A 26,923-nucleotide genomic window follows, 5' to 3' on the forward strand; every position below is an offset into this window, starting at 1 on the left:
AGCAAACTTTTATTAGAGAGGCTGGGCTACAGCATGAGAAGGACTCGCAGGACGGCCACAGCGCGGGCCAGAATAAGGCTCGCTCCTCCCAGAGCCAGGGCTCTGCGAGCGCCACAGCAACCCCCAGCGGGGCATTGTGACGCCACGCCACGGAAGACAAGGGGGCACACAGACACGGCCCCCGCCCTGCCACTTCCGCCCCTCAGAAGCATGGCGGCCACGTGGCCCGCCCCAGATTGGAGCGGAGGCAGGTGGCGGCCACGATTGGCCAGAGGGTGGATGACGTCAGGGGTGGGGGCGAGGCGGTGAATAGAAGCAGCATGCCGCCCCCCGGCCTCTGGCGAGCTGGGCTCTGGCTGAGTCGGGCTATGAGCCGGTGCGTTCTGGAACCGCGGCCCCCGGGAAAACGGTGGCTGGTGAGTGGAGTGAGGGGTGGTGACGTAGGGACTCTCGGGGCCTAACTCCACTTTTGCCATTGTCTCTTGGGCAAAGCCCCCAAATTCCTTTTCTCAGTTTTCTTATCTAGAAATGGGTCCGATACTCCAAACTTCCAGGAACTTTGCTGCTCCTGCGTCATGGCGCCCTGCCTGCCCAGCCCGCGGGGCACCAGTCTCCTCGCAGCCTTCAGGAGTCTCCAGGGTGTCTGGGCCTCCTCTTCGCGCCCCTTCCCCGCTCCGTCCCTACTTTCCGTTACCCTTCTTCTGCTTTGGGTCCCAGGGGGCATTGTGAGATAGAGGGTGGCGAGAGGTGTCGGGCCTCAGTTTCCCTCGTGCCGCCCGCAGGTGGCCGGCCTGGGGAACCCTGGACTGCCCGGCACGCGGCACAGCGTGGGTATGGCGGTGCTAGGGCAGCTGGCCCGGCGGCTGGGTGTGGCGGAGAGCTGGGCCCGCGACCGTCGCTGCGCCGCCGACCTTGCCCTGGCCTCCCTCGGGGATGCCCAGCTGGTCCTGCTTCGGCCCCGGCGGCTCATGAATGCCAACGGGCGAAGTGTGGCCCGGGCCGGTGAGTTGAGGGCACCAGGAATGGACCGGCCTGGAGGGCGTAGGGGCCAGAGGGGATTTGGGATGCGGCAGATGGGTTCACCTCCCGGTGCTGTTGATTGAGCTCCGGTTGCCGTGTGACCTCGGGTATCGTGGGATACTCAGTTTCTTTAAATGTGAAATGGAGTAACTGCGGACCCTCCTTATGGGAGCTGTGAGTTGGGAAAAGGCCCTCTGGGATCAGCAGTAACCAGGGCCACCGTTTCCCTGCGCCAAGCGGAGCTGTTCGGGCTGACAGCTGAGGAGGTCTACCTGGTGCATGACGAGCTGGACAAGCCCCTGGGGAAACTGGCTCTGAAGCTGGGAGGAAGCGCCAGGTGAGGCCCTGAGCCAGTCTGCATGGGAGAAGGAAATTGGCCTCCCAGATGGAGTGGGTGGGGCAGGGGTGTGGACCACAGCCTGGGCAGGAGCAGCCTGGGCAGGAGATGCGGAGCTTTGCCCCCAGCCTGGCTTGGCAGGGGTGAAGGGTGCTGACCCAGGGAAGCACTGACTGCTCCTCCCATATCCTTTGAAGGGGCCACAATGGAGTCCGTTCCTGCATTAGCTGCCTCAACTCCAATGTGAGTCCACCCCTTTGTCCCGCTCTGGGTTGGATTGTTTGGCATGGGGCCCCAACACTCCTCACCAAAGCTGCCTGGCCTCTCTGCTCCTCAACAGGCAATGCCACGGCTGCGGGTGGGCATTGGGCGCCCCACACACCCCGACGCGGTGCAGACACACGTGCTGGGCTGCTTCTCCCCCTGCGAGCAAGAGCTGCTGCCGCCATTGCTGGAGCGTGCCACGGACCTGCTCCTGGACCACATCCGTGAGCGAAGCCAGAGGCCCTTGTCAGGCACCTGACACCAGTGGACATGGCTGCTTGCCGGACTGCCATGCCCACACACCCAGCCTCATCCACAGAGGTGCCACGCCAACCTGTGGGATCGACTTTTTATAGAACTCTTCTCTGGGCAGTTCCAGGTCTTCTACAGATTAAAGGGGGACTGGGGCCAGATCGGTCCATTTCTGGGATAGAGGTTGGTTGTCTCTCTGTGTCTCACTTGGAAAGTAGGGAAACTTCAGGAAGACTAAACTTTTTGAACTTTTTCGGAGAACCAGAGGTGTGGATCTGTAAGATTAAAGATATCTGCTTGGTAGCTGAGGCCTCCTTGGGGGGTTTCTACTCTGTCCCTGAGTGGGGAGGTAGGAGGGGCCCAGCAAGCCCCCCTCCCAGGGGCTATGTGGGCATTCCTTAGCCCACTGAGGCCTTGCTACACCTTTATTTGGCCCTCTTCACAGTTAGGAAAATGGGAGCTTAGGGAGGTCCAGCCACACCCCCAAGGTCACACCACTGCCATGTGCCTGAGCTGTGACCTGCACGCAGGGCTGGCACTGGGGCCTCGGGTGTTCTCACCGCAGAGCTGCTATGTGTGTGGAATAATCTCATACGGGTGGCATGTGAGAGCAGCCTGAGGTCCTCAGGGTTGGGGGGGATGTGGGCCCTCCGAGGCACCAGGCCCAGGTCCCCCGGCTGGTAGGGAGTGATGTCGGATAGCTGCTGCAGCAGAGACCCAGTCTCGGGTGGCTGGGTGCTGGACTGGCTGCAGGGAGGAGGCTGAAGTTCAGAAAGGCTTTAGGAAGCCCAGATTCTGGCCCAGGGCTGAAGACAGCCTTCAGACAGGTTGCTGCTTCAGAGGTCACACAAGGTCACTCACCTCTCCTTGGGGCCACAGGGCTGGCTCTTCTGTGGGGGACACACAGCTATTTGGGGGCCTTGGACCATGGCTGAGTTGAGCATGGCCAGCAGCTGCTGCAGCAGCTTGCGCTGCAGCTGGAACACGACACCAAAGTCGCTGTCCTCTTCTTCCGGTTGCATCTGCCAGTAGGGGTGGGAGTGAGCCCGTGGGGATTGGGCACATAGTGGCCCCAACACCCACCTCTGGGAAACTCCAATCCCAGTCCCTGTTTTTGTAAAGTGTTCCCTGGTTGTAGTGGGATACCCATTCTCCAAACGGGAAGACTGAGGCCCAAGGCCTTCCAGGACCTCGGAGAAGGACTCGATCCAGTTCCTTTAAGACCTTGAAGGGATCTTTGTTTTTTTGTGTGTGTGTGTGTGTGTGTGTGTGTGTTTGTTTTATTTTTATTTTTTGTGTGACAGAGAGAGAGAGAGAGGGACAGATAGGGACAGACAACAGGAAGGGAGAGAGATGAGAAGCATCAATTCTTTGTTGCGACATCTTAGTTTCTCAGTGATTGCTTTCTCATATGTGCCTTGACACTGGGGGGGGGGGGGCTCCAGCTGAGCCAGTAACCCCTTGCTCAAGCCAGCGACCTTGGGCTCAAGCTGGTGAGCCTTGCTCAAACCGGATGAGCCCGCGCTCAAGCTGGCGACCTTGGGGTCTCAACACTCTATTCACTGCGCCACCGCCTGGACAGGCTGGAAGGGATCTCTGAATTGCAAAATCAGAAAAGGACAGGCATGCCAGGAGTCTCTCAGGGGAAGTTGGGTGGCCGTTATCTCCAAGCAGTTTCTGTCCTTGGCCCACTCCTCCAGCCCACTTCCACCCACTTCTCATCACCTGCAGAACGTCCTGTAGAAAGGTGGTAGCCTGGACCAGGGCCCTCTCTAGGCTTGCCCGAACCTTCTGCTCTTGGGCCAGCTCCTGCTGTAGCTGCTGTGCCTTGGCCTGCTGCTGCTGCAGCCGCTGGTTCAGCCGGTTTTGCTGGCTCCTGGCCCCGGGACCAGATGGATCAGCCACCTCCCTGCTCCAAGGCAGTGGGCCCTGCCATTGCTCTTTAGTCCACAGGGACCCTCATCCAGCCCCAGGCCTCAGCTTGATTGACAGAGGAAGCCTCAAGGTGGGAATCGCTGGCCTATGTCATGTGGCCATAAAGTGACGAGCCCCCGCCTACTCCCAGTGCCCACCGCTCTGTGGGCCACACCTCAGTGCCTTGGTGTCCTCCTGCAGCTGCAGGAAGTTCTGCACTGTTTCGCTCAGCAGGATGTGCAGCCCCTCAGCCTCTGCTCTGCTCTGCTGCTGCTCATGGCACTTCTTGGTCAGCATGAGGATGATCTGTGGGTGCAGGCAGGTGGCCATGTCCCGGGCTAGCCTGGGGCCCTCCATCAGCCCCATTCCCCCAGCTCCAGACTCCGCTAGGGCTTACCCCACTGTACAGAGAGGCCACAGCTGGCAACAGCAGCTGGGCAACTTCAACAAGGTATGGGGGCTTTAAACCAAGTAAAGAAAAGCTGGAGCTGCGGCCAGCAGCCCGGAGCCCCTACACAGCGGGCTCTGTCCCCTCACAGCTGCCTCCCTCATGACCTGGCTCCAGGCTGTGCTGGCCCTCACGGCAGGGTCCCTAGGGTTCCCTCCTGCTTTAGGTGCTTGGACACCCTGTGACGAGGGCCTGGCGGGCGCACCTTGTGGTGGCCTCTGCTCTTCATGGCCATGATCTCCTTGGTGTCCTCCAGCAGCTGCAGCTGTTTGCACAGCTGGTCCTGGGCGCCCTTGAGCTGGTCGTTCTCCTGCAGCAGCTGCATGCCGTACTTGGAGACCCTGGACAACTGCAGGGTCATGGTGTTGTTTTCCTGGATGGCCCGCTTTGTTGTGTCCCACATCTGGCTAGTGGCCACCTTGCGGAACTCAGTGGCCACCAGGTTCACACGCTGAATGATCTCCTTCTTCACTCTGGTCAGGATGGGTGGGAGTGAAGAGGGGTGGGCAGAGTGGGCACGGACCTCAGGCACCCCTCTGCTCTGCCCCCCAGGCTGGGTGAGCTGTGGCCAGGAGGCTTCTCCTGTACCCTTGGAATTATGAACCAAATCAGTTGGTTATCCATGAAATAAATATGACTTAAGTCACAAAATGTGCCCAAGGAAGGTCGGGGACTGCAATACAGCGTGAGGACTGGAGTGGGGAGCTTAGCTATTTTCTCCCATCCCCCTAAGCCAGCCAGGACCCTGCAAAGTGCAGGGTGGGGAGTGGACGGGCTAGTGCAGTCCCCCAATTAGAAGCTGAGGCAGACAGAGATCTGGGGACTGGGCTATGCCTGGCCCCCAATGAAGGCTCCCAACACCTGGCCTGCCCACCTGTCCTTGTCCAGCACCGACTTCTTCTCCAGGTTGTACACGTAGTCCTTGTATTCTTTCTCCTGCTTCTGCAGCTGGTCCTCCAGTGATAAGAACTTGTCCGTGAGTTCCTCTTTCTGCAACCGGAACTCTTCCAGGGCTGCCAGCTTCCCTCCTGCCCCATCGCAGGGCACAGACCTGGTGAAGGGCCGCCTGGGAGGGCAGGTCCCAGGGGGCGCCGAGGGCCTGGAGCCATGCCTGCCCATCCCCACTTCCTCTTGCTTGCTCTATGGTTCTTGCTCCAATAGGACTGGACCACTGGTCCTGTCCCAGCTCTCCACACCTATTGCCTCAGTCTGGAAAGCTCTCTCCCTCCCCCTCACTAATCTCAATCAAGACCCATTCAGGCTCCACCTCCTCTGAGAAGTCTTCCTCCACTCCTCTCTCATGAAAGAGACAGTGACAACAGCTACTCAGTTTGAACCCCTTCTCTGGGCCGGGCACTCATGCTGTCATTAAGCCTCAAAACAGCCCTTACCATCCGGGGGACCTTGGTTAAGACACTTTACCGTTTTGAGGTGCTCCTTACCTACAAAGGGGGAGATAGGATTTCCTGCTTTGTAGGGTTGCTGGGACAACTATGGAAGATAATGTGTGGGAAGCAGTGCGTAGCTGCTGCTATTCTAGGCAGACGTATTAGCCCCGTTTCCCAGGTGGGGAAACAGCGTCAGAGACGGTGGTAGAGCTAGGACCTGAGCCCAGAGAGCCAGCCTTAGGGTTCCCTGCCTGTGTGGCACGTGCCCCAGGCCCTCACCAAGGATGATGTTCTCAGGGTTCCCTGCCTGTGTGGCACGTGCCCCAGGCCCTCACCAAGGATGATGTTCTCAGGGTTCCCTGCCTGTGTGGCACGTGCCCCAGGCCCTCACCAAGGATGATGTTCTCAGGGTTCCCTGCCTGTGTGGCGTGTGCCCCAGGCCCTCACCAAGGATGATGTTCTCAGGGTTCCCTGCCTGTGTGGCACGTGCCCCAGGCCCTCACCAAGGATGATGTTCTCAGGGTTCCCTGCCTGTGTGGCACGTGCCCCAGGCCCTCACCAAGGATGATGTTCTCAGGGTTCCCTGCCTGTGTGGCACGTGCCCCAGGCCCTCACCAAGGATGATGTTCTCAGGGTTCCCTGCCTGTGTGGCACGTGCCCCAGGCCCTCACCAAGGATGATGTTCTCAGGGTTCCCTGCCTGTGTGGCACGTGCCCCAGGCCCTCACCAAGGATGATGTTCTCAGGGTTCCCTGCCTGTGTGGCACGTGCCCCAGGCCCTCACCAAGGATGATGTTCTTAGGGTTCCCTGCCTGTGAGGCACGTGCCCCAGGCCCTCACCAAGGATGATGTTCTTAGGGTTCCCTGCCTGTGTGGCACGTGCCCCAGGCCCTCACCAAGGATGATGTTCTCAGGATTCCCTGCCTGTGTGGCACGTGCCCCAGGCCCTCACCAAGGATGATGTTCTTAGGATTCCCTGCCTGTGTGGCACGTGCCCCAGGCCCTCACCAAGGATGATGTTCTCAGGATTCCCTGCCTGTGTGGCACGTGCCCCAGGCCCTCACCAAGGATGATGTTCTCAGGATTCCCTGCCTGTGTGGCACGTGCCCCAGGCCCTCACCAAGGATGATGTTCTCAGGGTTCCCTGCCTGTGTGGCACGTGCCCCAGGCCCTCACCAAGGATGATGTTCTTAGGGTTCCCTGCCTGTGTGGCGTGTGCCCCAGGCCCTCACCAAGGATGATGTTCTCTGTGGTGAGCTGGTCCTTGGTCTCCTGGAACTCGTGGCGCACCTGGGCCAGCTGGGCCTCGAAGGCGTCCTTCTCCATCTCCTTGGCCAGCTGCAGGCTTTGGAGCTGCTCATTGAGGTCAGCGATGTCATCCACCCGCTGGTTGAGGGTGCGCTTGAGGAAGGTCACGATCTCCTTTTTGTCGATGGCCAGCTGCTCGAATTCCTGGTGGAACAGCTCCTCCCGTGCGGCCAGCTCGTCCCACTTCCGCTGGTACCTGAGGTGAGGGTGGGACCGAGCTCCAGGGCTCTGGGCAAGACAGGCCTCTGCACCTGGGCCATCCTCCTCAGGGCCCTCCCACAGAGGGGCATGTGAGGTTCCTCCTGGTCAGTAGCCAGCCTCATCTCCCCCTGATCTGTGCTCATTACCATAGCCAGCGTCTGCTCAGTGCTTTACGTTCATCACGTCATTAGCATGTAAGCTCCATGAGGGCAGAACCTTTGTCTCTTGTGTTCACAGCTGTGTCCCCAACACCTAGGACAGTGTCTGGTACATAGTAGGCACTCAGTGTGGATTTGAATTCTCACAGCAACCCATAAAGAAGTGGGTACTAAGATGACTACACCCATTTTACAGATGAGGAAGTGGAGGATCAGAGGGATGAAGGAACTCCTAGTTAGTGGCAAAATAAGAACTTGAACTCCAGTAGATCTGACCGCCAAATCAAGGCCCAACCACAATGCTTACTGCCGTAGTTGACTGGCTGTGTCCTCCCTCACACTTCTGCTCTTTCAGTCCCAAGCCTTTGCCATCTTCCTTACCCTCATCCATCGTGTTATCTCCTCAGGAGAACCTTTCTGACCCTGAGCCATATTTATGAGCCTTTCTTTGCTGCTCTACAGTAGGCTGGCTGTCCTACTCAGCAGTGAAGACCTGATGTTATTTGTCTTCTCCACCTGGCAGAGCCCTGACCTCCCTCACACTGTATTCTTGGAGCCTGGCAGAGGGGCTTGGCAAATAGTAATCACCCAGTAACTGTCACTCAAATGCAATTTCTCCAAATACGTTCAATCTGGTATCTCAGCTTGAAGGAAACTTGTGAATTTTTAAGAGTATCATATAACTGATTTATTCGTTTCCAATGGAATAATTGGTGGAAGCTCTCTGGAAAGATGTTTTCTTTCATAATTTGCCCAGCCAACATCTTCTGAGTGGCCGCCGCATGCAGGGCCCTGCAGGGTGTGAGCCGAGTGGCCTCTCTGTGGAGCAAGGAAGTCGGGGGCTAGGGCTCCCATTCTGCACCTCTTCCTCCTGCAGGTGGCTTCCTTTCCCTGAACCTCAGTCCCTCCACCTGTGCGATCCGGATGATGTAAGACCTCTGTCGTGGCTCTGTTTCAAGGACACAGAGAGCACCAGCGCAGGACCTACCTGGTGCACACGAAGGACTCAACATTAACTGTATCTGCAACATTTGGGCAAGTACCACTGTGTACTCATCACCCAAGAGATCTGTCTTCTAAGAGTCACCCTGAGACTGAGCTAGTGCGTAACTGGGAGGGGACAGTGTGTGAACATAAATGGGTAAGGGAACATGCCTTGGAGAAGTTAACCCCCCACCCCGCCTCGACCCCTGACAGCCTGCACAGCGGCTCCAGGAGGAGCTTTGGCCTAGCAGGAGCAGCCGCCCTGCCCGCCCGCCCACCCACCCACCGGGCCAGCCTGTCCTCCAGGTCTCGGATCTGGATGTGGTAGAACTCTCGCATCCCTTCGGTTAAAACCGTGTCTGTGACGGGGCCGGAATCCTTCTTGCCACCTTTCTTCTTGGTCTCGGGCTCCTTGGCCCCCTTGTTTGCCTTCTTCTTGGGAGCCATGGTTGGTGGCCACCACTACTGCAGGGCTCCTTTAAAAGGCCAGATGGTCGCTAAGGAAGTTGGTTTTATACATAGCAACAAACTGAGGGAGTGAGGCAAGGCTTAAAGGGGCCTGTCCTCTTCCTGGCAAGGCTGGCACTGGCAGATGAGCTCTACGTCCAAGGCCAACAGCACCTCCATAGAGCCTGTCGGCTGGGGTGTCCCAGGCCGTGGGGCTCAGAGACCAGGATGCCAGGCTCTCCAGGTGCTCTCAGAGACCCCTTCTTCCTCCAAATGGTAGTAAGTCATGTGGGAATATTACAGGGGTCACAACCCTAGGAATCACCACCTTGCACCTCTGTGCTGACCGGAAAGGGCATCTTCTCCAGAACTCCCCAGGACCAGAAGCTGGTCACCTGGCCCCCAGGCCAGGGAACCCCTCTCCCGAGACCCCGAAGAACAACTTAATTCTTTGGTGATGCACTTGCACAGCAGAATCGTTCTCTCGGCTCACCCAGAGCAGGGTGAGGAGGCAGGTAGAGTAAGTTGGGTAAGAAATGGACATTTTATATAGGAGGCTCCCATACGGGAGTCCCAGATGTCACTGTCCAGAGACTGGCTCGGTTTTCCACAGGGCTCAGTGGAAGTGCTCCGTTTGCCCCATGCTGACCCTGGCCAACAAAAGGCCTGTTCTGTAGCTTTGGCTTGGGGTGGCAGGTCCTGGGGGAGGGGAGCGATGGGTGTCTAGCTGTCAGATGATGTCCTGGATGGCCCCGCCGTCGCCTGTCCTCTCCAGCCACCATGCCTGTATACCCACTGTGCTCCCCCAGTGCTTGTGGCCCAGGCTTGCAGAGACATTCTAGACGGAGAAATACAGCAATGGAAGAATGACCTCATTACAGGCAGTGCCCTGTTGCCGCTGGCGGCTGAGACAATCTCCATGGATTGTCCCCAAAGGTGAGACAGCTATAAATCTTAATGGAAGTAATGGTGACCTGGACCGAGAAGACCAAGTCATGGTCAGGGGTGACTAGACTCCTCGGCCGCAGCCCACGGCAGAGACCTTTCTCCTTCCACTTCCCGCAGTCAGACCAGCCGAGTCCCCTTGGACACCGTGGATGGGCGCTGATTTATTTATTTATCGGACTCGAGTGCTTTAGTGCAGAACAGTACAGAGATGATACATGTTTGTGCTTCAATACTTTCAAACACTTGGATTCTGATAATTTCAAGGTAAACAAGTTTCAAGACAGACTAGCTTTTTTAAAATATCCTTTTGATAAATTATTAACTTTTTTTATAAATAACAGAAAGGAAAACCAACATGTTGGACAAACAAGGTCCTGAAGCATGAGCATTATCGGTCAAGGGGAGGGGGCAAAACAAGCAGGAACGGTAAGAAACCAACCAGAGCAAGGACCACAGTTCTGTCCTAAGGAAATAAGTATCTCGGGGGCGGCGGAGACAGACCTGGAAACTGATCCGAGTGCCGAGGGGAGAGAGATTTCAAAGCCTTGAGAAGGGAACACCACACTGCGTCTACTGGGCGGGCGGCACGCGTTCTGAAAGGAGAGCGGCGCGCGGACTATGGAACTAGCACACAGCACATTTGCAACAACATCACGAGACGGCAATATACACACGGTGTGCAGAAGTTAAAGGGTGGCGGGGGCTAGACACGGGACATTTTTGTGACTTCCACTGTCATTATGTTTCATGACAACAGCAGCAGTACAAACGGTGTGCTCACTCCCGCAGTACGAGAACTGCTGAGTCTTGAGGACGGCGAGACATCCTGCCTGCATTTGCTTCTTTAAGTTTTGCATTAGAGTTTTATACAGCTAAGTTTTTATATTTTCTCTTACAAGCATGTGACATATGACGTTGTACTACAAAAAAATAAAATATTAGGACGTATCTTAAACTGAGGATGATGTGAGCGGAAAAGGTCCATAAAGCCCGTGGCCTGTTCTTCCAGCTGTCTGATGTCTTAGGGTGTGGACCCTCCTACAGGAAAGGGCCCGCTGACCAGCAGCCTGCAGAACCTGTTCTTTTCTAGTCCATTCCTGACCCTTGACTCCTACGCAGCCTGCCTCAAGAAAGAGAATCTCTGATCAAAGGATTGGTCCTACCCACTTCTGCAAGAGCTGCAAGTCCTCAGTGGGAGCTGACCCCTCACTTGTTCGGGCACGGTGACCCAGACTGCAGAATGACTTCCTTCAGGATCACAGCGCCATGCACATGGGCCAGGGTGGGTGCAGTGACAAGCTAAACACCAGCTGGCACCCAACCCGCCTTCACGTGGACATCCCGGCCCCTAGCCACAGTCACAGCCGCCGCACCGGGGGTACGAGCCACAGCAGAAGTTCCAGCTCAACCCCCCAAGATGCCACCTGATCTTCACTGCCCAGCTTACTTGGATGAGAACCAGCACGGTGGGCAGGGACCGACGAAAACACATCCTCAGTTTGAAATACTCCCAGAACAGACACCTGTGTCCCAGCAAGAACAGAAACAACCCAGGACAGGTTTTTACAATCACCCGAGCATCTCCCTTCCCACTCAAGCAATCTGCACATGTCACACTGGGTTACGTACAAGGTCACAGAATCATAACTAATGGGGAGAGGTGTCCATGCATTCCAAACAGTTCCAAATCTTCACCAGGGTGCCACTTACACACGAACTTCTCCTCTTAGGGTACATACAGAAGATACTTTTTTTTAAAAAAAGCATTATTTTGTGTATCAAACGAGAAGAGGGCATCATTAAACACGAGAATGCAGTGGTGACAGGGCCGGCCATGGCGTGCAGAGCTGGGCGGGAGGGAGAGAGTCGGCAAAGTAACCACGGCGGTGGCAGCAGGGCGGCGGAGCAGGGGAGAGGAGGACGGCTTATTCTTTTAACTGCTTATTTCTTCGTCTGTTTTATTCAGTTTCTTCAGTGTGTCGAGCAGTTTCTGTGGGGTGAGGATGTGCGTGGACCCTGGGGAGGCAGAGAAGACAGTGAGCTTGCCGCTGCGGTGTGAACACTCTCTTCCCTGCTCCCTAGATTCCCAGGTCTGCACCCCGCCCCGCCCCCACCCTGGTCTCGGTTAGTGGAAGCAGGGAGGGAGGTGGGGGTGAGGCCACGTCACCATAGGCCTGGGAGACATTTGGGGACTGAGGGTAAACAAGGCACATCCTCTGGCTCAGGCAGGGTCCCAGGCTGAACCGAGGAAAGAATGTGCCTCTACCCAGGGACAGGGCAGCTGCATTTTGAACTCGGGGTGGAGCAGGGAGAGGAATTCCAAACCACATGGCAGGGGAAGAGGCTGGGAATGGGGCCGGGGCTATGAGGGCCTGTGTGTGGGAAGAATGGTGCCAGGTAGAGAGGAGGTTGACAGGCAGAATGCCCTGGGGGAAGCCACTGACCTCTGGGAGCCAGCTGGTTGGCACTGCTGTGGTGGCGGGGACCTCAGGTGTGAAAGGGACAGGGGCAGGGTACCTGAGGCCTTACCTTGCAGAGACCATGCATTGTAAGAGATTAGAAATGCTTGCAAAAATTTAAGCTAATGGAATTAGATATACTTCTACTGCAAAAATAAAAAATAAATAAAAATAAATGAAGTCCTTTTTCATAAGAGAGAAAGATCTAGTAAGTGCAGGAAAAAAAGAGGCATGGATCGAGTGGTTTGGACATGGACTGACTCAAACAGAACAGAAGTGACTGGAGTGTGAGCATGAGGCCTGCAGGCATGCAGCAGTAGGCTCAAAGAAAGCTCCTGGTGGGAGAAAAACTGAACAAAATAGGTCCGTACTTGAAAATGTGCCTCCCTGGAAATGTGGGCAAGGGAGTGGCCTCCACAGGACGAGGAGCACAGAAAGCTCAGGACACCGACTGCCATCCGAGGGCAGGCAAAGAAGGCTCTGCCCGGCTTGGGTGTGATTCCACATAGCAGGGTCCCTATGCCTTTGGCCGCTGCTTGCTCAGCTGACCCGTGACTATTGGAAGTGCAGGTCTTGGACCTTCCCGGTGGGTCCAAACCAGCAGAAAATTTATAAAGCCTTCCCTAGCGTGAGGGGTTTCTTCCAACACCCCGTTCTTTGCAGTTCAAGCCCCAGGCCCCCGCCCTTCTCTGAGTGGCTATTTCCCATCGTGCCGAGCGAGGGTGATGGCCCCGCAGCAGGCACCAGGCCCTGAGCTCTAAAGCTGACTCATTCTTCTGCACTGCGGAGGGTCCTGCACCGCTGAGGGACGGCCACAGGTTTCAGCAGTGTGTCCCTGGGTGTTATTACAGCGCTCCTTTCCCCTGAAGTACACTCACTTCTGTGACCTTACCAATCTTCCTCCTAGTCCTAAGAAAGTCAAAGGCTGTCTACAAATGGAGAGGTAGGGCTTATGTGTTATTAAATCCTTAACAGTGACCACTGCAAGAACGAGGGCCTTCCAATCTCAACTGGCACGGTCTGCGTCTATACCCTGAAAGGCAGCTCTGGGGCCTGGGGGCAGGGGTTAGCTCAGGGGCTTCTGTCCAGCACGTGCCAGAGAAACCGTCCCTAACACCCTCCTTCCTGGTCACCCACCAAGTTTCAGGAAACAAGAAGGCAGACTCGATTTAAAGACAAAATCAGAAGGGCCCTCGGATAAGATGCCCATCCCAAAGTGCTCCGTGCCCTTGCTTACTTGCAAATTCAGGATTTCGGGGAAACCCAACAAAGCATTTCAAAAAGAGGTTAAGGAAACCATGCTCTAGAATTTTCTGATGCTATCTGGTCATTGACCCTCTGGCGTTCCCAGTCTGACTGAAAGAAGAAAACTTCGGACCAGGAGCGCCGGGCAGCCAGCGAGGCCTCCAGGACTCTGCGCCAGGCCCACTCCTGGGCCCCATCTCACCGGCTCTGAAAAGAGCTCAGAGCAGCTCTTGTTAATCCGAATCACCTCAGAGTCCATTCCTGCCACCTAGTCATCTGTATTGTTTTAATACCTTGGTCAAGGTTTTCACCACCGTACATACGGCTAATGAGTTTAAACCACATTTTACAAACATTCTCATTTTGAGCTCATGGGCGGCTGACCACGTAGGCCCTCTAGACCAGCAAGTGGGTTCCGCTGCTCGGGGGTCCCTCTTATTCTATGTAACTTGTGAAATGTGAGTGGTGGTCTCTAAGAACAAAGTGACCCAAAAGACTCAAAGCTGTGGGCCAGACACAGCGAGTCTGCTAGGACAACCCTTCTTTCTTAAACAACAGATTTAGAAAGCAGTGCTCCGGCCTGGCCTGCACCCCCAGACAGGGAATGGAGCCCAGAGTGGGGGCGTGCTTGCTTCGCAGCGAGCTGGTGGCGCAGCCAGGCCCAGAAGCCGTGCCACTGGCCTCAGTGCTGTGCCCCATAGGAGGCACCCCGTGACCTCCTGGCCCTGGCAGTGGATGGGCATGTGAGTGCTTAAATAGCACCTGGGCAATGGGGAGGCCCTGAATCCAGATTCAAATCACAGTCCCACTGAAAAATGAAAATAGTCTGACCCCAGTCTGGAATAAAGCAAAATATTCGGTACAAAACCCCAAAAACTCCCAAGTGTAAGATAGGACCCCTCCAGCCTTTCTACCCTCCTTCATTGCTTCCGACAGCCCCTGGAAATCCCTCTGATCAGAACTTGTACAAAGTCACCCAGAGTGTAGAGTGATTACTCAGCAGACTGCATTTCTGAGGCGTCTGAAAAGATGAGTGATTAACGGGGATGAGATGGGCCTGGTGGTGGCCGCCCTCGGTCTCCTTGACCACGCCTGGGGCTGCTCTGCTCCAGGAGAAACGCCACACACTGGCACCCAAGCACCGGGACTCTTGGGGACACGCTTGTTCACTGCTGAGAGAAATCTCATTTTTTCTTGAAAGCTACATTACTGCAAATACCAACATTTGGGAAGAGACAAGCCGGTTCTCTAATGTTCCACACGGTCCTAGCCTTTGGTCACCTGGACAGTCTCAATAGAGAGGCAGGTCAGATTAATCTGCTTTCTGACCTTCCTGGTATTAGGGCTCTGGGCCTCATTCCTCCTTAACTGAACTCTCTAAAGCCGACAAAGCATTTCAGAAGCCACAACTGTCCAGCCAGAGTCTGCTGTGCGCCCTTTGCGGCCCGAACCTAAAGCAAAGGAAAGCTGACTGTGAAGGCCGGGCTTCCTCTGAAGCAGGGGACCCAGGCGAGTCCTCGCAGGAGGCTCTGGGATCTCGGCTTGTGGTTCTTCCAGCTCCTGCAAGTGGTCTGCCGTTGCTGCAGCTTTGGTTCAACATCCATCCTGCTCTGAGTTTTAAAATACATCTTGCTATAAATGCCATTCATCCACCTGCCACCTGCACGCAGACTAGATGTTACCAACCTACCAAGGTGCTTCTCAACAGGGGCTGTTCTTGTTCACCAGCCACTGGCTTGGCTTTCTTTGGGAAGGAGCCTGGGCAGGATGGGGGGTGCCCAGAGCTGTAGCCAGCCCAGCGTCCTGGTTCACAGCCACTTGCTATTTCTCACCTATTACTGCCCTGGGGCGCCGTCTGCCCAGGGAAGGAAAGAGAAGGAGGAAAAGGGTCCTTTAGAGCAAGCCCTTTGGGGAGGAGCACGCTCCATTCACATAACAAGCACTTTCTGAGGTTTCCTGGCCAAGGTTCTGATGGACCATTCCCCAGGTCACCAGCGAGTATGAGAGAGTGGGTGGGACTGCATGGCTTTGAGTCACCAATCTCAACTACTGAACTACAGACAGAGCCTGAAGGCGCCTCGGGACCCTGTGACTCTACCATCCTGTGTGGCGCGCACCATGGCCCAGTGAGTGCGGATAACACGGTCACACAGGCACTCGTGGCAGAGCTGGGGTCAGAGTCCAGGGCTCCCTGCTGCTCACAGGTGACGCATACACTGAGAGTCATCAGGCCACATCTCGGCCCAGAGAGAGGTGGCATTTTCAGGGTCCACTGTCGATGGAGTATATGAAGTCAGGTACACAAGATGTGGGCTCATCCTGGAATGGGTAACAAAGCTAATGCTTGCTAACACTACAGTGGAGTCTGTGTCGGTCTGCCATTCAACTCATCAGGGGAGGTTCCCAGCACACAGGAAGGATGGAAGGAGAGAGGAGGGAGCGAGGACCAGAATGAAATCTGGATAATCTACCAACAGACAGCGAGTTCCTGGGTAACTGAGATCAGGTACCACGTGCCAGGAGAAAGATGCTCTCTGAAGGAGCAGATTCCTATCAAAGGCTCTCGGATCTTACCACGAGGCTGAGGCTTCGGTGGGAGAGGGGGCGTGACTACTCAACTCTTGAGAGGATTCCAGGAGATGAGTAAAAGCGATTACTAAAAGAGCAAATGACTGTTAAGTGCCATTTCCCCCCGAGGGACATGAGCTCTTTCCATGGGTGGCTGGAGTTCACCCCTGAGCAACTGTTCCTCCGGATAAGTGCCCATCCTAGGAAGGAGGCATTTATTTCCATGTCTAGCTGCTGCTGACCTGGAGTCTATTCTGACGCTCTGCGCTGAGCCTTCCCCTGACCAGGTGCCTGTGGCTGTCTCGAGTTCTGCCTCCTTGGACAGGACTGTCCCTTAAACATCTGCTGGCCTCACTCTCAAGTTCCCACACACCACGTCCCAACCAGGACATAATGCGTCCTCTTCCTGGTGCCCACAAACCCGCCCCTGAGCCGGCAGGCTTGGGCACCACACCTAGAACATCCCTCAACTCCCAGCCCCCACTGGAGGTCTGTGCACAGCAGTTATTTTCAGTTTAAGCCCCCGTGGGAGGAGCTGCAGCCGTGGACTGAGCACAGGTAACCCCAGGTGGGAGTGAGCTGTGTGTGGGGGTGGGGTGAGGGGAAGCAGGGGCTCCCACGGCCGTGTGTGTGAGGGCGGCGTCGGACACATTTTCAATCGGTGTTAAAACTGCAAGCATTTTCTTGTTAAAGGAAAATCAAATAATAAAACTAAAAAGGGAAAAATAAAGAGTGACAAAATAATCAAAGAAAACCCTTCCAAGTGGAAGAGTTTCTTTTGTGTAATAGCTGCTTTTACTTTGTTTCTTTGGCTCTCACTCCATTGTTGGAGCCTGATCCTCAAAAGATACCCTAGAGGACTCCCTGAAGTCGGGGTGTCTCAGGTCCATGAGAAATTTGGTGGGAGTGAGAATGTGAGTAGAACCTGCGGGAGAACAGAGGCCAGCTGACTGCTTGAACAAAGGTACGTCACAGGAACATGCCCACTTAGGCCTACTTCTACGCAGCCAGCGAGGGGTGAGGAAGCAGGGCGCACACATGCACGTGCACACACGCGCACACACGTGCACACGCACTGCGAGGGCGGCGGGCATGCACACAGCGGACGTTGGCTGTCTGAGTGCGGCCCTCCACGACTCTCTGGGCCACCTTGTCTCCCCAGGTCCCTCCCTCCCAGCGGGGAGCTTGGTCAGGGCCAAGGCTGCCAAGGCTGAAGACGGAGGTTTCCCCCGGGCCGGCTATGACAGCGTCCGCCCAGGAAAGCTGTGTTTGAACTGAGCTGAGAATTATCCGACACACACATGCAACACGTATGCAAGCAGGGATCACAGAGAGCTTCACCACGGGGACCTATGTAACAGAGAGGAAGAAACAGCGACTAGACAGGGGCAGCTTCGGGAGTGGGAGAGGGGAGGGAGGAGGTCCAGTCTCCCCACCGAAGGGTGGTATCTGGAAGGCGGCTACAGAGCCGGGTCCATCTTGAGACACCCAGGAATGGTCAGACAGATTGGTCTGTAGAAGCTGCTCCCTCCGAGAGCCTGGGGCACTGTGACTTGGTCACTCCGAAGTCGAGGTATGAAATGGACATGTCTTACTGAGATCAGGGGAAAGGCCAGGACCCGGCCAGGGTAGAATGTGCTGACAGCCTCTTGCCAATTACTGTCAAGAGGCACCCGGGCAAGTGCGACTCCACTGTGTTAAGGGAAAGACAGGACAGAGGAAAACATCTGGAGAAAGCAAGGTCTCCCCCCAGCTCACTCTCTCTCCCAGCCCTGGAGACCAGCAGCGCCCAGGAGCACGGAGGAGAAACTGCGTGGAGTCAGCTCCCATGAGCTGCCTGCTTGCTTCTGAAAAGCCAGCCGTCGGGAAATGCCGGAAAGGGTGTGACAGACCCCGAGAGCAGCAGGACCAGGCTGGGGAACCCTCAGCAGAGCCCAACAGTCGGGCTGATGTTTCAGGCGGTCTCTGCTCACACACCATGTCTGTCCGTCCCCAACCGAGAGGTAAAGAAGGGGTCAGAATTTCCCTTCCCTTCACTGAGCACCTCTGGGTGTCAGGCCCAGTGCCGGGACGCTGACAAGTCCCACCTCAAGCCTGGTCCGGGGCTATCAGTGGGTGTTCCCAACGCCACTAGTTGGATAGGAAGATGGCAGCCTGGAGAGGCGGGCACATGCTCTGGGTGACGCGCAGGACGGCGGAGCAGGAGAGCCTGGGCTGTTGGGGTCTGCTCGGAACTTCCCGCCGCATGCAGCCGCCTCTCGTCAGAGACAGTGCAGACACGGGGAAGGAGCCCATTGCCCCTGCGCTCTGCCGTCCACAAACGGGTCTCGAGACCACGTTTGGCAGGGCAATGGCGAGTGGAAGACAGAATGAAACAGCAAAGCGGGGAATGGAGTCACAGTGCGGTGAAGCAGCCCCCGCCCTCCAGGAAGTGTGCCACTCACCTATCAGCACTTCCCACTTGCCGTTGGCCTGGGTCACTTCGTAAGCGCAACGCATCTCATTTAGGCTCACGCCTCCAAGGATGAAAATGATGAGGCGGGGACCACTGCGGTACTCCCCCGGGGCCTTGTTCTTGTGCCAGTGACCGTAGCGGGCGCTGCGGGGGTGGGGGGAGATGAACGTTTATCTGCACATACAGTTCTTACCACTTCACACCTCCACAACTCTTCTCACACTCATTCTGCACGTGGCGACCACACAGCAGGAGCTTAGTGGGTGTTGTGCATGACTGCAGGGCAATATGTCAGGTGCCCTGGCTGCCCGGAGAAAACTCTATGAGCACCGTGCTGTGGCCTTGTCACTCTTTTAGGAACATGAAGGCAGCATCCAGGTGCAGGTCGGCTTTACAGTTTGACACGCTAAGTTCAACAGCTCCATCCACAGTGATGTCTGGCCAGGAGTGACCCCGTTGCACATGCTCTAGGCTTGTCTGGGAGCCCTGCCGGCAGGGCGTGAGCAGGGACGATGGGGCCTCGGCTGTCCCACCGAGGAGCCAGCCTGGGCAGACATGGCCTCACCCACCACGGCTCACGGCTTAACCGGGGTGAGGGGCACAGACGGTGGGGAAACGAGGTGGTGGTTGTGCTCAGTGACAAACACAGGGCAGGGCCACCCCGCTGTCTAGGTGTCACCCAGGAGAGGATGCTGAGCTGCCTCCTGAGAGACACGCATTCAGTGGCAGGACTTTCCCCAGCGCTTCCCCCTCCGACATTCGGCTTCCTCACTAGAGCGTCACCGTAACCTCAGAAATAACGAAAGATGCGTTGTTTCTAGGATAAGAAAATGAGGAACACAACCCCAAAATCAAAACAGAACAAGGAGAGCAAGTCTCCTCAGGGCAGTGAAACCTTTGCCCCTCTTCCTGACTTATTCAAGTCACTTTCCAAATCTCAAAGCCACTGGGGACCATGTGGACCAACAGAGAACGTCGCAGTCACTCTCTGCCTGAGCAAACGTCAGCCAGAGTGCCTGGGCACTACTGGGTTTTGTATTTTACTCCAACTTGCAATAAATATTGGGCCTCCACTACGTCAGGGGGCGCACAGTGCGATGTACGCCCCCAGGAGAAGGCCTGAGAGTGTGAACAGCAGGAGGAGGGACCCGAGAGAAGAGGGGCGGGCCAAGAGGCAAGGGCGGACACCCTAAAGCTAGCCCTGGGGACTGCACACAGCAGCAGCACCGGTGCGCCCTCCAGAGCCCGTGACTCTCCATTCAAGCTCCTGTGTTCAGTCCTGTCCTCAGGAGCCACGCAAAAATTCTCACTGTCAGAAAAACACAGAAGTGCCTGACCAGAGGTGTCGACTTAGGATTCTGAGGTCCCAGGTTCAGTACCCCAAGGTCGCCGGCTTGAGCATAGGCTCGCCAGCTTGAGTGCTGGGTCACTGGCTTGAACAAGGGGTCACTGGCTCAGTTGGAGCCCCTAGGTCAAGGCACATATGAGAAGCAATCGATGAACAACTAAAAAGCCTCAACTACTTACTACTGATGCTTCTCATCTCTCTCCCTTCCTGTCTCTCTCTCTCTCTCTTGCTAAACCCCTCCCCCCAAACAAAACAAAACAGAGTAGCGCTGAGTAGCCTGCCATCCCAGGGAAGGTACCAACCACAGGTCAGGGAGAAACCTACACCACACAGACAAGGGAGGAAGGAAAAGAGGAAACGAAACGCACTTATACATGTCCCAGAGTCCCAGGGACGGGCGCATGGCCATGTCATCTGAGAGCACAACGGGGAAGCTTCCCCAGTGATCATGGGGAGAAGGATGAGAGGAAGAAGTTTCAAAAACAGACCTTGCAGGCACCACGGGTGACAGAGCACACCGAGTGCAGAGCGGGGGACAGACTGCTGTCTACTCTCATCCCGAAGCCGAGAATGTCTGAGCATCACCAGGCACATGGCAGAACCCTCAGCGCCACAGAGGACGTAGCTGAGAAACGTGGCTCTGTGCAGACAATGTCTTCTTAATAACTCAAGTGAACCCATTAATCAAAAATGAAGACATAGGCCCTGGCCGGTTGGCTCAGTGGTGGAGCGTCGGCCTGGTGTGCAGAGGTCCCGGGTTCAATTCCCGGCCAGGGCACACAGGAGAAGCGCCCATTTGCTTCTCCACCCCTCCTCCTCTCCTTCCTCTCTGTCTCTCTCTTCCCCTCCCGCAGCCAAGGCTCCATTGGAGCAAAGATGGCCCGGGCGCTGGGGATGGCTCCTTTGCCTCTGCCCCAGGCGCTAGAGTGGCTCTGGTCGCAGCAGAGCGACACCCCAGAGGGGCAGAGCATCACCCCCTGGTGGGCAGAGCGTCGCCCCTGGTGGGCATGCCGGGTGGATCCCGGTCGGGCGCATGTGGGAGTCTGTCTGACTGTCTCTCCCTGTTTCCAGCTTCAAAAAAATACAAAAAAAAAGTGAAGACATAATGCCCTGGCCGGATAGCTCGGTTGGTTGGAGCATTTTCCTGGAGCATGGAGGTTGCCGGTTTGATCCCCAGTCAAGACACATAAAAAAACAGATCGATGTTCCTGTCTGTCTGTCTGTCTGTCTCTCTCTCTTTCCCCTCCTCTCTCATTAAAATCAATAAGTAAAAATTTTTAAAAAGAAACTTACAAAAAAAGTGAAGACAGGATGACTGAGCTCCTGGTCTGCGCTAGACTGTTCTGGGCACTGAGGACAAACAGACACAAACCCCTGCCCTCCTGAGGCTGCCACTCCAGGCGGGAGACGGGTACAGACAGGACGGACACAAATAGTGCCCTGGGTGGTGTGGCGTCCAAGGCTGCCACTCCAGGCGGGAGACGGGTACAGACAGGACGGACACAAATAGTGCCCTGGGTGGTGTGTCGTCCAAGGCTGCCACTCCAGGCGGGAGACGGCCACAGACAGGACGGACACAAATAGTGCCCTGGGTGGTGTGTCGTCCGAGGCGGCCACTCCAGGCGGGAGACGGCCACAGACAGGACGGACACAAATAGTGCCCTGGGTGGTGTGTCGTCCGAGGCGGCCACTCCAGGCGGGAGACGGCCACAGACAGGACGGACACAAATAGTGCCCTGGGTGGTGTGTCGTCCGAGGCGGCCACTCCAGGCGGGAGACGGCCACAGACAGGACGGACACAAATAGTGCCCTGGGCGGTGCTGTCGTCCGAGGGGAAAATACAGCAGGGAAAGAGATGGCAAGAGCTGGGGCAGGCTGCAATTTTTATAATCCCAAAGTTTGTGGTAATTCCTGTATCACGCAATTCACTCATTAAAGTGCACAACACGATGGCTTTTCAGTATAGTCACAGAGCGGTGAATGAGCAACACACCCAATTTTAGATCATTGTCATTACCCCCAAAACAGCCCGTACCTATCAGCCCACCCCACTCCCATCTCCAGTCCCTGGCAAACACTAACCTGCTCTGTCTTTATAGATTTGCTCATTCAGGACATTTTCCTATAAATGGGCCATATAATGTGTGGCCTTTAGTAATTCCTTCTTTCCCTGAGCAGAAAGTTTCCAGGCTCATCATCCATGTTGGAGCACGGATCAGTACTTCATTCCATTGTGTGTGTGTGTGTGTGTGTGTGTGTGTGTGTGTGTGTGTGTGTGTAGACGGGTAAATAAGATTCCATTGTATGAATCAACCACATTTTGTTTATCATTCATCAACTGAAGGACATGTGGGTCATTTCTACTTTTGAACTATTATGAATAATGCTGCTAGGCACGCTGATGTACTGTCATTTTAAACAGGATGGTTAAGGCAGATCACAAAGGACAATAATTAAAGACCTAAAGGTCTTAATTTTTAAGACCTTTAAGAGAGGCGAGCCATGCAGATGGACCAGGGGACAGATCATTTTCAGGCAGAGGAAAGCAAGTGCAAAGGTCCTGAGGCAGCCTGGCATGTTCGGAGAAGGGCAAGGAGGCTGGTGTAGCTGAAGTGGAATGACAGAGGTAGGAATAAGGACTGAGTCACAGAGGGAGAGAAGCAGGAAGAGGAAGGGCCTCATGTGCTGAGCCCCGGCCTGCGCCCTGGCTGTGCTGAGCCCCGGCCTGCGCCCTGCTGTGCTGAGCACGGTCAGAGGTTCTCACAGGTACACTGCATCACAACAGGACTGTGCAGCGGACACCCAGCAGGGCTGGCCCCACTCCCGCGCTCTGCCTGCTCAGGCAGTCTCACCCACCTGACAGCGGTGGTGCTGAAGGAGGCAGAGGAGCGGGTCGAGATGTAAGGGTAGTGTTTGGTGTCAAGTTTGTCCTCAATAGTGTCCTGCAGAGAAAAGAGACCGATGTTAGGCCTGCCACCTGTTGGAAAAGGGCCGATGGGAACCCAGGTAAGACAAGTGGAAGAACAAGTCACTAAGCAAACACCAGGGCCAGGTGTGCAGCACCCAGGGCCCGCTTCCCTGGGGCCTGCTGCCAGGCCAGGCCAGCGCTCAGTGTGGACAAGGTGCTCCATGATCAGCCAAGATGCTGAGGTAAGTCTGCTCTTTAGGAGAAGTTCAAAAAATTGCATTGCGTTTTCTTCTTCCCTCCCAATTACTGTAATTCTTTTTTTCTCCCTCTTTTACATTCTATGTGAGATTATGCTGTATATTGTCTTATAAATTCCTGACACCGTCAGTCTCGTAAAAACGAGGCAGCGGCAGTCTCTCATGCAGAGAGCCTTCTGCCCTCAGCTTTGCAAGGGGCTCACTGTCTGGGGGGTGGATTTTGGCTACCCACCTCCAGCTGCTTAGAAATCCACACCCGCCCTAACAGCTACCACGTGAAGCCTACACACGTCTCTTTGGGGGACTGGCAGGGCGCAGAGAACAAAGAGGAAATGATAGGGGTTGGCTGTAGCAACTGCACCAAGCAAAGAAAGGTCATTGTCTCTAGATGTCTCATGATCACCCATCCTTCTGGTTTGTGAGTTTTAAAAATAGGAAGCTGACTCACTATATATATCTTATTTTAACGTCCTATTTGGTACAAACGCCTGGTCTGCTGTAAATGGACACGGGGATGCCGGGCAGGTCCCTTCCCTCTCGGGAAGGCTGTCCCGTCCGCCCGTCCTGTGCAGGAGCTGGACAGACTATCTCCACTGCCGCCCCAGCAGGACAGGACTCTGTGCAGGCTCTCTGCACCCACGAGGAGTGATGGAGAGACTGGTACCTGACAAAGATGAAAATGCCTACCACGCCCAAAGCATGGGGCCAGAGCACACATCAGCTGAGGGCACGGGACCAAGGTATAAAAGATGATCCAGAACACCAAGCGCATAAGTACACACGAAGAGCCTCCCTGACACACACGACAGGAGTCCTGGGAAGGCCTCTGTGGGGCCGGCGTCTGACGACTGGGGTGGCGCATGGGACGGTGGGGCCTGACAGAACCTGACGCAAGGCAGGACCCGGGAAGTGGAAAGGAAAGCAGGAACATTCCAGACCAGACAAGGGATGGGTTTGAACAGAAAAACGCTTGTCAGGGTCTCTGGTTGGCATGGAGGCTGAGGGAGGGGAGCGGTGAGAAAAGGGGGCCAGGCTGGGGTCCCTTTGCAGAGGCCCCTTTGCACCTACAGAGGTGTCTGCGGGGAACACCGACACCTCAGTGTGGAACCTGGTACTCATCGGACCATGAGGCTGGCAAGACCCCCCCGGGCCTGGGGCAAGTCCTCTGGGTGTCCCCGCCACGAACAGCTGGGCCCTCAAGTGAAGAGCGCCGGGCCTGGCTGTCCCTCTCCACCCCTCCAGCCCCACGGTCACTGACCTCCATGATGTCTTTAATAATCGGAGTCCATCGTGAGAGCTGGTAGGTCTGCTCGCTGATGCGCTCCTTCCGCTCTGGCTTGCTCCTGCGGCGCAACGTGGACTAAATGCAAACACACGCAAGTTTAGACTGAGTTGGGGCCACGTGGGCTCTCGGTGACCTTGCCAGCCTCTGAGAATTCTCTCTCAAGGGCTCCCTTCAGAGAGGCAGCCTGGGCAAAGACTAATGAGTGGGAATGTTTTCCCTGGAAGAGGCAAACATATGCCCCTTTAAAGAACGTGGAGCAAACCTGGTTCTTTAAAGTCATGCAAAATGGCAAATGTGGGTCAAATATAAGCGTGCTGTTAAAAAAAAAAAAAGCCAAGTAATTAAAAAAATAGTTTGCTGGCCCTGGCTGGTTGGCTCAGTGGATAAAGCATCCACCTGGCATGCCAGAGTTCACAGGGTCGACCCCTGATCAGGGCACGTATGAGAAGCAACCAGTGAGTGCACAACTAAATGGAACAACTGAGACAGTGAGTTGATCCTTCTCTGTCTTTCTCTCTCCCCACCCTTTGTTCTCTCAAATCAATAGAAACATTTTAAAAAACAAAAAACAGTTTGCTGTCAATTTATTACAGGAGAGAATACTACTTTGGATATGACTTAGTCTTTGGTTTTGTTTCAACCACACAGGATATACTGAAGGAATGACCTGCATCGTCATTTTGGTTCCTCTTGTGAACGAGGGTGTGAAAACGCGAGTTGCAGGTCTCTGGCCCGGTGGCGCCGGAACCAAGACCGGGGCTCTGATTCCACAAGGAGAAGCGCGGTGGCTGAGCCGCCGGCCCACAGGCAGACTGCGCACAGGTCCCGAGCAGCAGGGCTCCCAGAGAGCGCTCTGAGTGCCTGGGCCTCCTCCTCCTCTCCCCCCCCCCAGCCTCTGCTAGAGCCGGCTGGCTGGTCAGCTGGGTGGTCGCGCCTCCCAGATAAGCTGTGCTGGCGCTGACATGGTCCTGAGTCATCACCAGAGCAGGAGACTCAGTGCCAAAGCTGCTTGACGCCCCGAGTTGACTCTCACAGGAGAAGCGCATCTTGGGGTCCCAGGGCAGAGCCATACTGACTGGAGGGAGCTGGTGTGACCCCCACTGTGGGTTGGTTCACAGACACACTCAGCTCTGTGACTGCTCTGCTCCGGACATGCACGCCCACGCTCCTGGCCTCCTCCTCTATTTCATCCACATCCCTGTTGTTACTCCTCTGACTCTACCTGTCCTCCTTCCTGGTACTGACTGGGTGCAGCATCAGCTGCCTTAAGTAGGCTGGGGAGACCAGAAAGGACCTCCAGGTTCCCTCGCCCCCCCCAAGCCGAGCCTCTTACGTCGGTGATGATGGGCACGCCCAGGTGCGCCATGTTGGTGATGATCTCGCTGTCCTCCGGGGGGATCTGGGCGTGCTGGATCAGCTTGTTCAGGTTTTCCTCGGTGATGCCTGAGAGGACAATCCCCGGTCAGCACCCTAACGGTGCAGGGCGCACGCACAGGCAGAGCTGACCGTCTGCAGTGGGGGTGCAGGAGCAGGCCCCGTCTCTTCCTCAGGGTTAGTGCAAACTAATCTGTTCGCTGCATCAACTTTACCATAAGAGGAGGACAAGATTGGGACTCCCATCTCGCTCTCACCTCTCCATCCCAGGCCGAGGCTGCCAACAACTAACCCTCACGGTCTGTTTCCCGTCCCTGGCTTCTCAGCCATCCCTGCCGCCCTGGGCCCTCGTCGGAATGAACGTAGACAAGAGTCTCTGCGCCCACCACTTTGTGTGGTGGACACTCACGGGCAACTATGACGCGGGTAGAAATCAGTTATGTGCAGGCACAGATTACAGGTGGGATGCAAGCTGAAATGAACTGGAAGACACGCTCTAACAAAGGGGCCGTGGTGCTCCCCCCACTCCCCCCGCCCTGTCCTCGGCCATCTGTCCTGCCCACTGGCTAACCCTAGAACTATCGGGGATGCTCAGCCTCCAGTGGGAGCTGATTTGCCTATGTTGCAGTTCCCCTGGATTTTCTTGTTCAATACCCTCGTCGTGTCTTTCAAGCACCTCCCCACCTCGCTGCATCTCCCCGCTGGCCCTCCTCACGCCAGCACCCCTACCGTTCTTCAGGAAGATGTAGAGAAGGATGATGCGGATTTTGTCATAGGTGCTGACGTTTGCATCCAGCAGAATTGGGACGATGGCTCTCATGGGGTCCTTGATCTTCTCGCCTTCAGCATCCGTGCCCATGGCCAAGTCCTGCAGAGAACATGCCACATTGGCCCCATTTCTGGTGACAGCCCGGATGGGTGGTGGCTATTAGACAATCGCTGGTCCTGGTGGCTGGGTCGGGGAAGGTCTTACGCAGGTACTTCCACTCTCACAGCGCCCAGGAACTAGCGCCGGTGCAGCCAGTTCTGCTTTCTAGAGCATCAGTGAGAAAACAGCCCCAGGTTTTCATTTCCGAACCCAGGAACCACTGTGATTTGCCGTCTTGCTTAAAGGTAGGCTGTTCCCTTCAGCTGAGAACCAGCACACCCATGCCAGCTCCCCAGGAAAAGCTTCGACCCTGGCGGGTCCCTTAGAGAGGCGCAAAGCCCTGCCAAGGGCCCGCGGCTCAGGGACGCACTTCCCACACAGGAAAGGCATTGGCATGGCGCGGGCTGCTTCCCTGGCACTGAAGGAAAAACACGCTTTTTGAGTTTTAATTACTTAGGTTTTCAGTCTCTGTTTTTAATCTTCCAACC

The 26,923-nt window shown here is 55.8% G+C and overlaps 3 protein-coding genes across 11 annotated transcripts in view; 1 reads left to right on the forward strand and 2 right to left on the reverse strand.

The window, feature by feature from the left end:
* Positions 1-31: 31 nt before the first annotated feature.
* Positions 32-2,056, forward strand: PTRH1 (peptidyl-tRNA hydrolase 1 homolog). 4 transcript variants are annotated; one of them, XM_066256142.1, is made up of 5 exons: positions 43-416; positions 783-1,002; positions 1,168-1,357; positions 1,555-1,600; positions 1,698-2,056. In XM_066256142.1, exons 1-5 carry the CDS (start codon positions 321-323, stop codon positions 1,878-1,880), a joined length of 735 nt encoding a protein of 244 aa, XP_066112239.1. In that variant the 5' UTR covers positions 43-320; the 3' UTR covers positions 1,881-2,056. The 4 variants fall into 4 exon arrangements, with proteins under 4 accessions (XP_066112242.1, XP_066112241.1, XP_066112239.1 ...); XM_066256143.1 differs by having other exon boundaries at positions 58-416; positions 1,258-1,357; XM_066256145.1 differs by lacking the exon at positions 1,168-1,357 and having other exon boundaries at positions 32-416.
* Positions 2,013-9,674, reverse strand: CFAP157 (cilia and flagella associated protein 157). 5 transcript variants are annotated; one of them, XM_066256138.1, is made up of 9 exons: positions 8,560-9,674; positions 6,855-7,126; positions 5,110-5,263; positions 4,441-4,708; positions 3,963-4,093; positions 3,599-3,749; positions 2,735-2,895; positions 2,434-2,616; positions 2,074-2,148 (listed from the first exon to the last, which is right to left on the reverse strand). In XM_066256138.1, exons 1-8 carry the CDS (start codon positions 8,718-8,720, stop codon positions 2,463-2,465), a joined length of 1,452 nt encoding a protein of 483 aa, XP_066112235.1. In that variant the 5' UTR covers positions 8,721-9,674; the 3' UTR covers positions 2,074-2,148; positions 2,434-2,462. The 5 variants fall into 5 exon arrangements, with proteins under 5 accessions (XP_066112236.1, XP_066112235.1, XP_066112232.1 ...); XM_066256135.1 differs by having other exon boundaries at positions 2,077-2,148; positions 2,434-2,620; XM_066256139.1 differs by lacking the exon at positions 2,434-2,616 and having other exon boundaries at positions 2,013-2,148.
* Positions 9,675-9,809: 135 nt separating this feature from the next.
* STXBP1 (syntaxin binding protein 1) overlaps positions 9,810-26,923 on the reverse strand; it is a 72,882-nt gene continuing 55,768 nt past the window's right edge. The window contains exons 14-20 of one of the 2 annotated variants that reach the window (XM_066256132.1): positions 26,297-26,435; positions 25,527-25,636; positions 24,167-24,268; positions 22,600-22,685; positions 18,385-18,539; positions 16,740-16,865; positions 11,599-11,684 (exon numbers count right to left, since the gene is read on the reverse strand). In XM_066256132.1, coding sequence (XP_066112229.1) covers positions 16,756-16,865; positions 18,385-18,539; positions 22,600-22,685; positions 24,167-24,268; positions 25,527-25,636; positions 26,297-26,435 — 702 coding nt within the window. In that variant the 3' untranslated portion in view covers positions 11,599-11,684; positions 16,740-16,755. Of the gene's footprint in view, positions 11,685-16,739; positions 16,866-18,384; positions 18,540-22,599; positions 22,686-24,166; positions 24,269-25,526; positions 25,637-26,296; positions 26,436-26,923 lie in introns of both variants that reach the window. The other variant, XM_066256133.1, reaches the window with a different exon arrangement.

Source organism: Saccopteryx bilineata, chromosome 2, assembly GCF_036850765.1.
Source record: "Saccopteryx bilineata isolate mSacBil1 chromosome 2, mSacBil1_pri_phased_curated, whole genome shotgun sequence".
Lineage (NCBI taxonomy): Eukaryota > Metazoa > Chordata > Mammalia > Chiroptera > Emballonuridae > Saccopteryx > Saccopteryx bilineata.

What these genes read in the sequence shown, in the direction of transcription:
- PTRH1 (XM_066256142.1), top strand. Translation starts at nt 321, where the DNA reads ATGCCGCCCCCCGGCCTCTGGCGAGCTGGGCTCTGGCTGAGTCGGGCT. An exon ending in CCCCGGGAAAACGGTGGCTG is followed by an intron (nt 417 to 782) that starts GTGAGTGGAGTG and finishes TGCCGCCCGCAG; the next exon opens with GTGGCCGGCCTGGGGAACCC. An exon ending in TTAGCTGCCTCAACTCCAAT is followed by an intron (nt 1,601 to 1,697) that starts GTGAGTCCACCC and finishes GCTCCTCAACAG; the next exon opens with GCAATGCCACGGCTGCGGGT.
- CFAP157 (XM_066256134.1), bottom strand. Translation starts at nt 8,720, where the DNA reads ATGGCTCCCAAGAAGAAGGCAAACAAGGGGGCCAAGGAGCCCGAGACC. An exon ending in CTGGAGGACAGGCTGGCCCG is followed by an intron (nt 7,127 to 8,559) that starts GTGGGTGGGTGG and finishes CCCTCACCTCAG; the next exon opens with GTACCAGCGGAAGTGGGACG. An exon ending in AGAGCAGAGGCCACCACAAG is followed by an intron (nt 4,094 to 4,440) that starts GTGCGCCCGCCA and finishes CTGCACCCACAG; the next exon opens with ATCATCCTCATGCTGACCAA.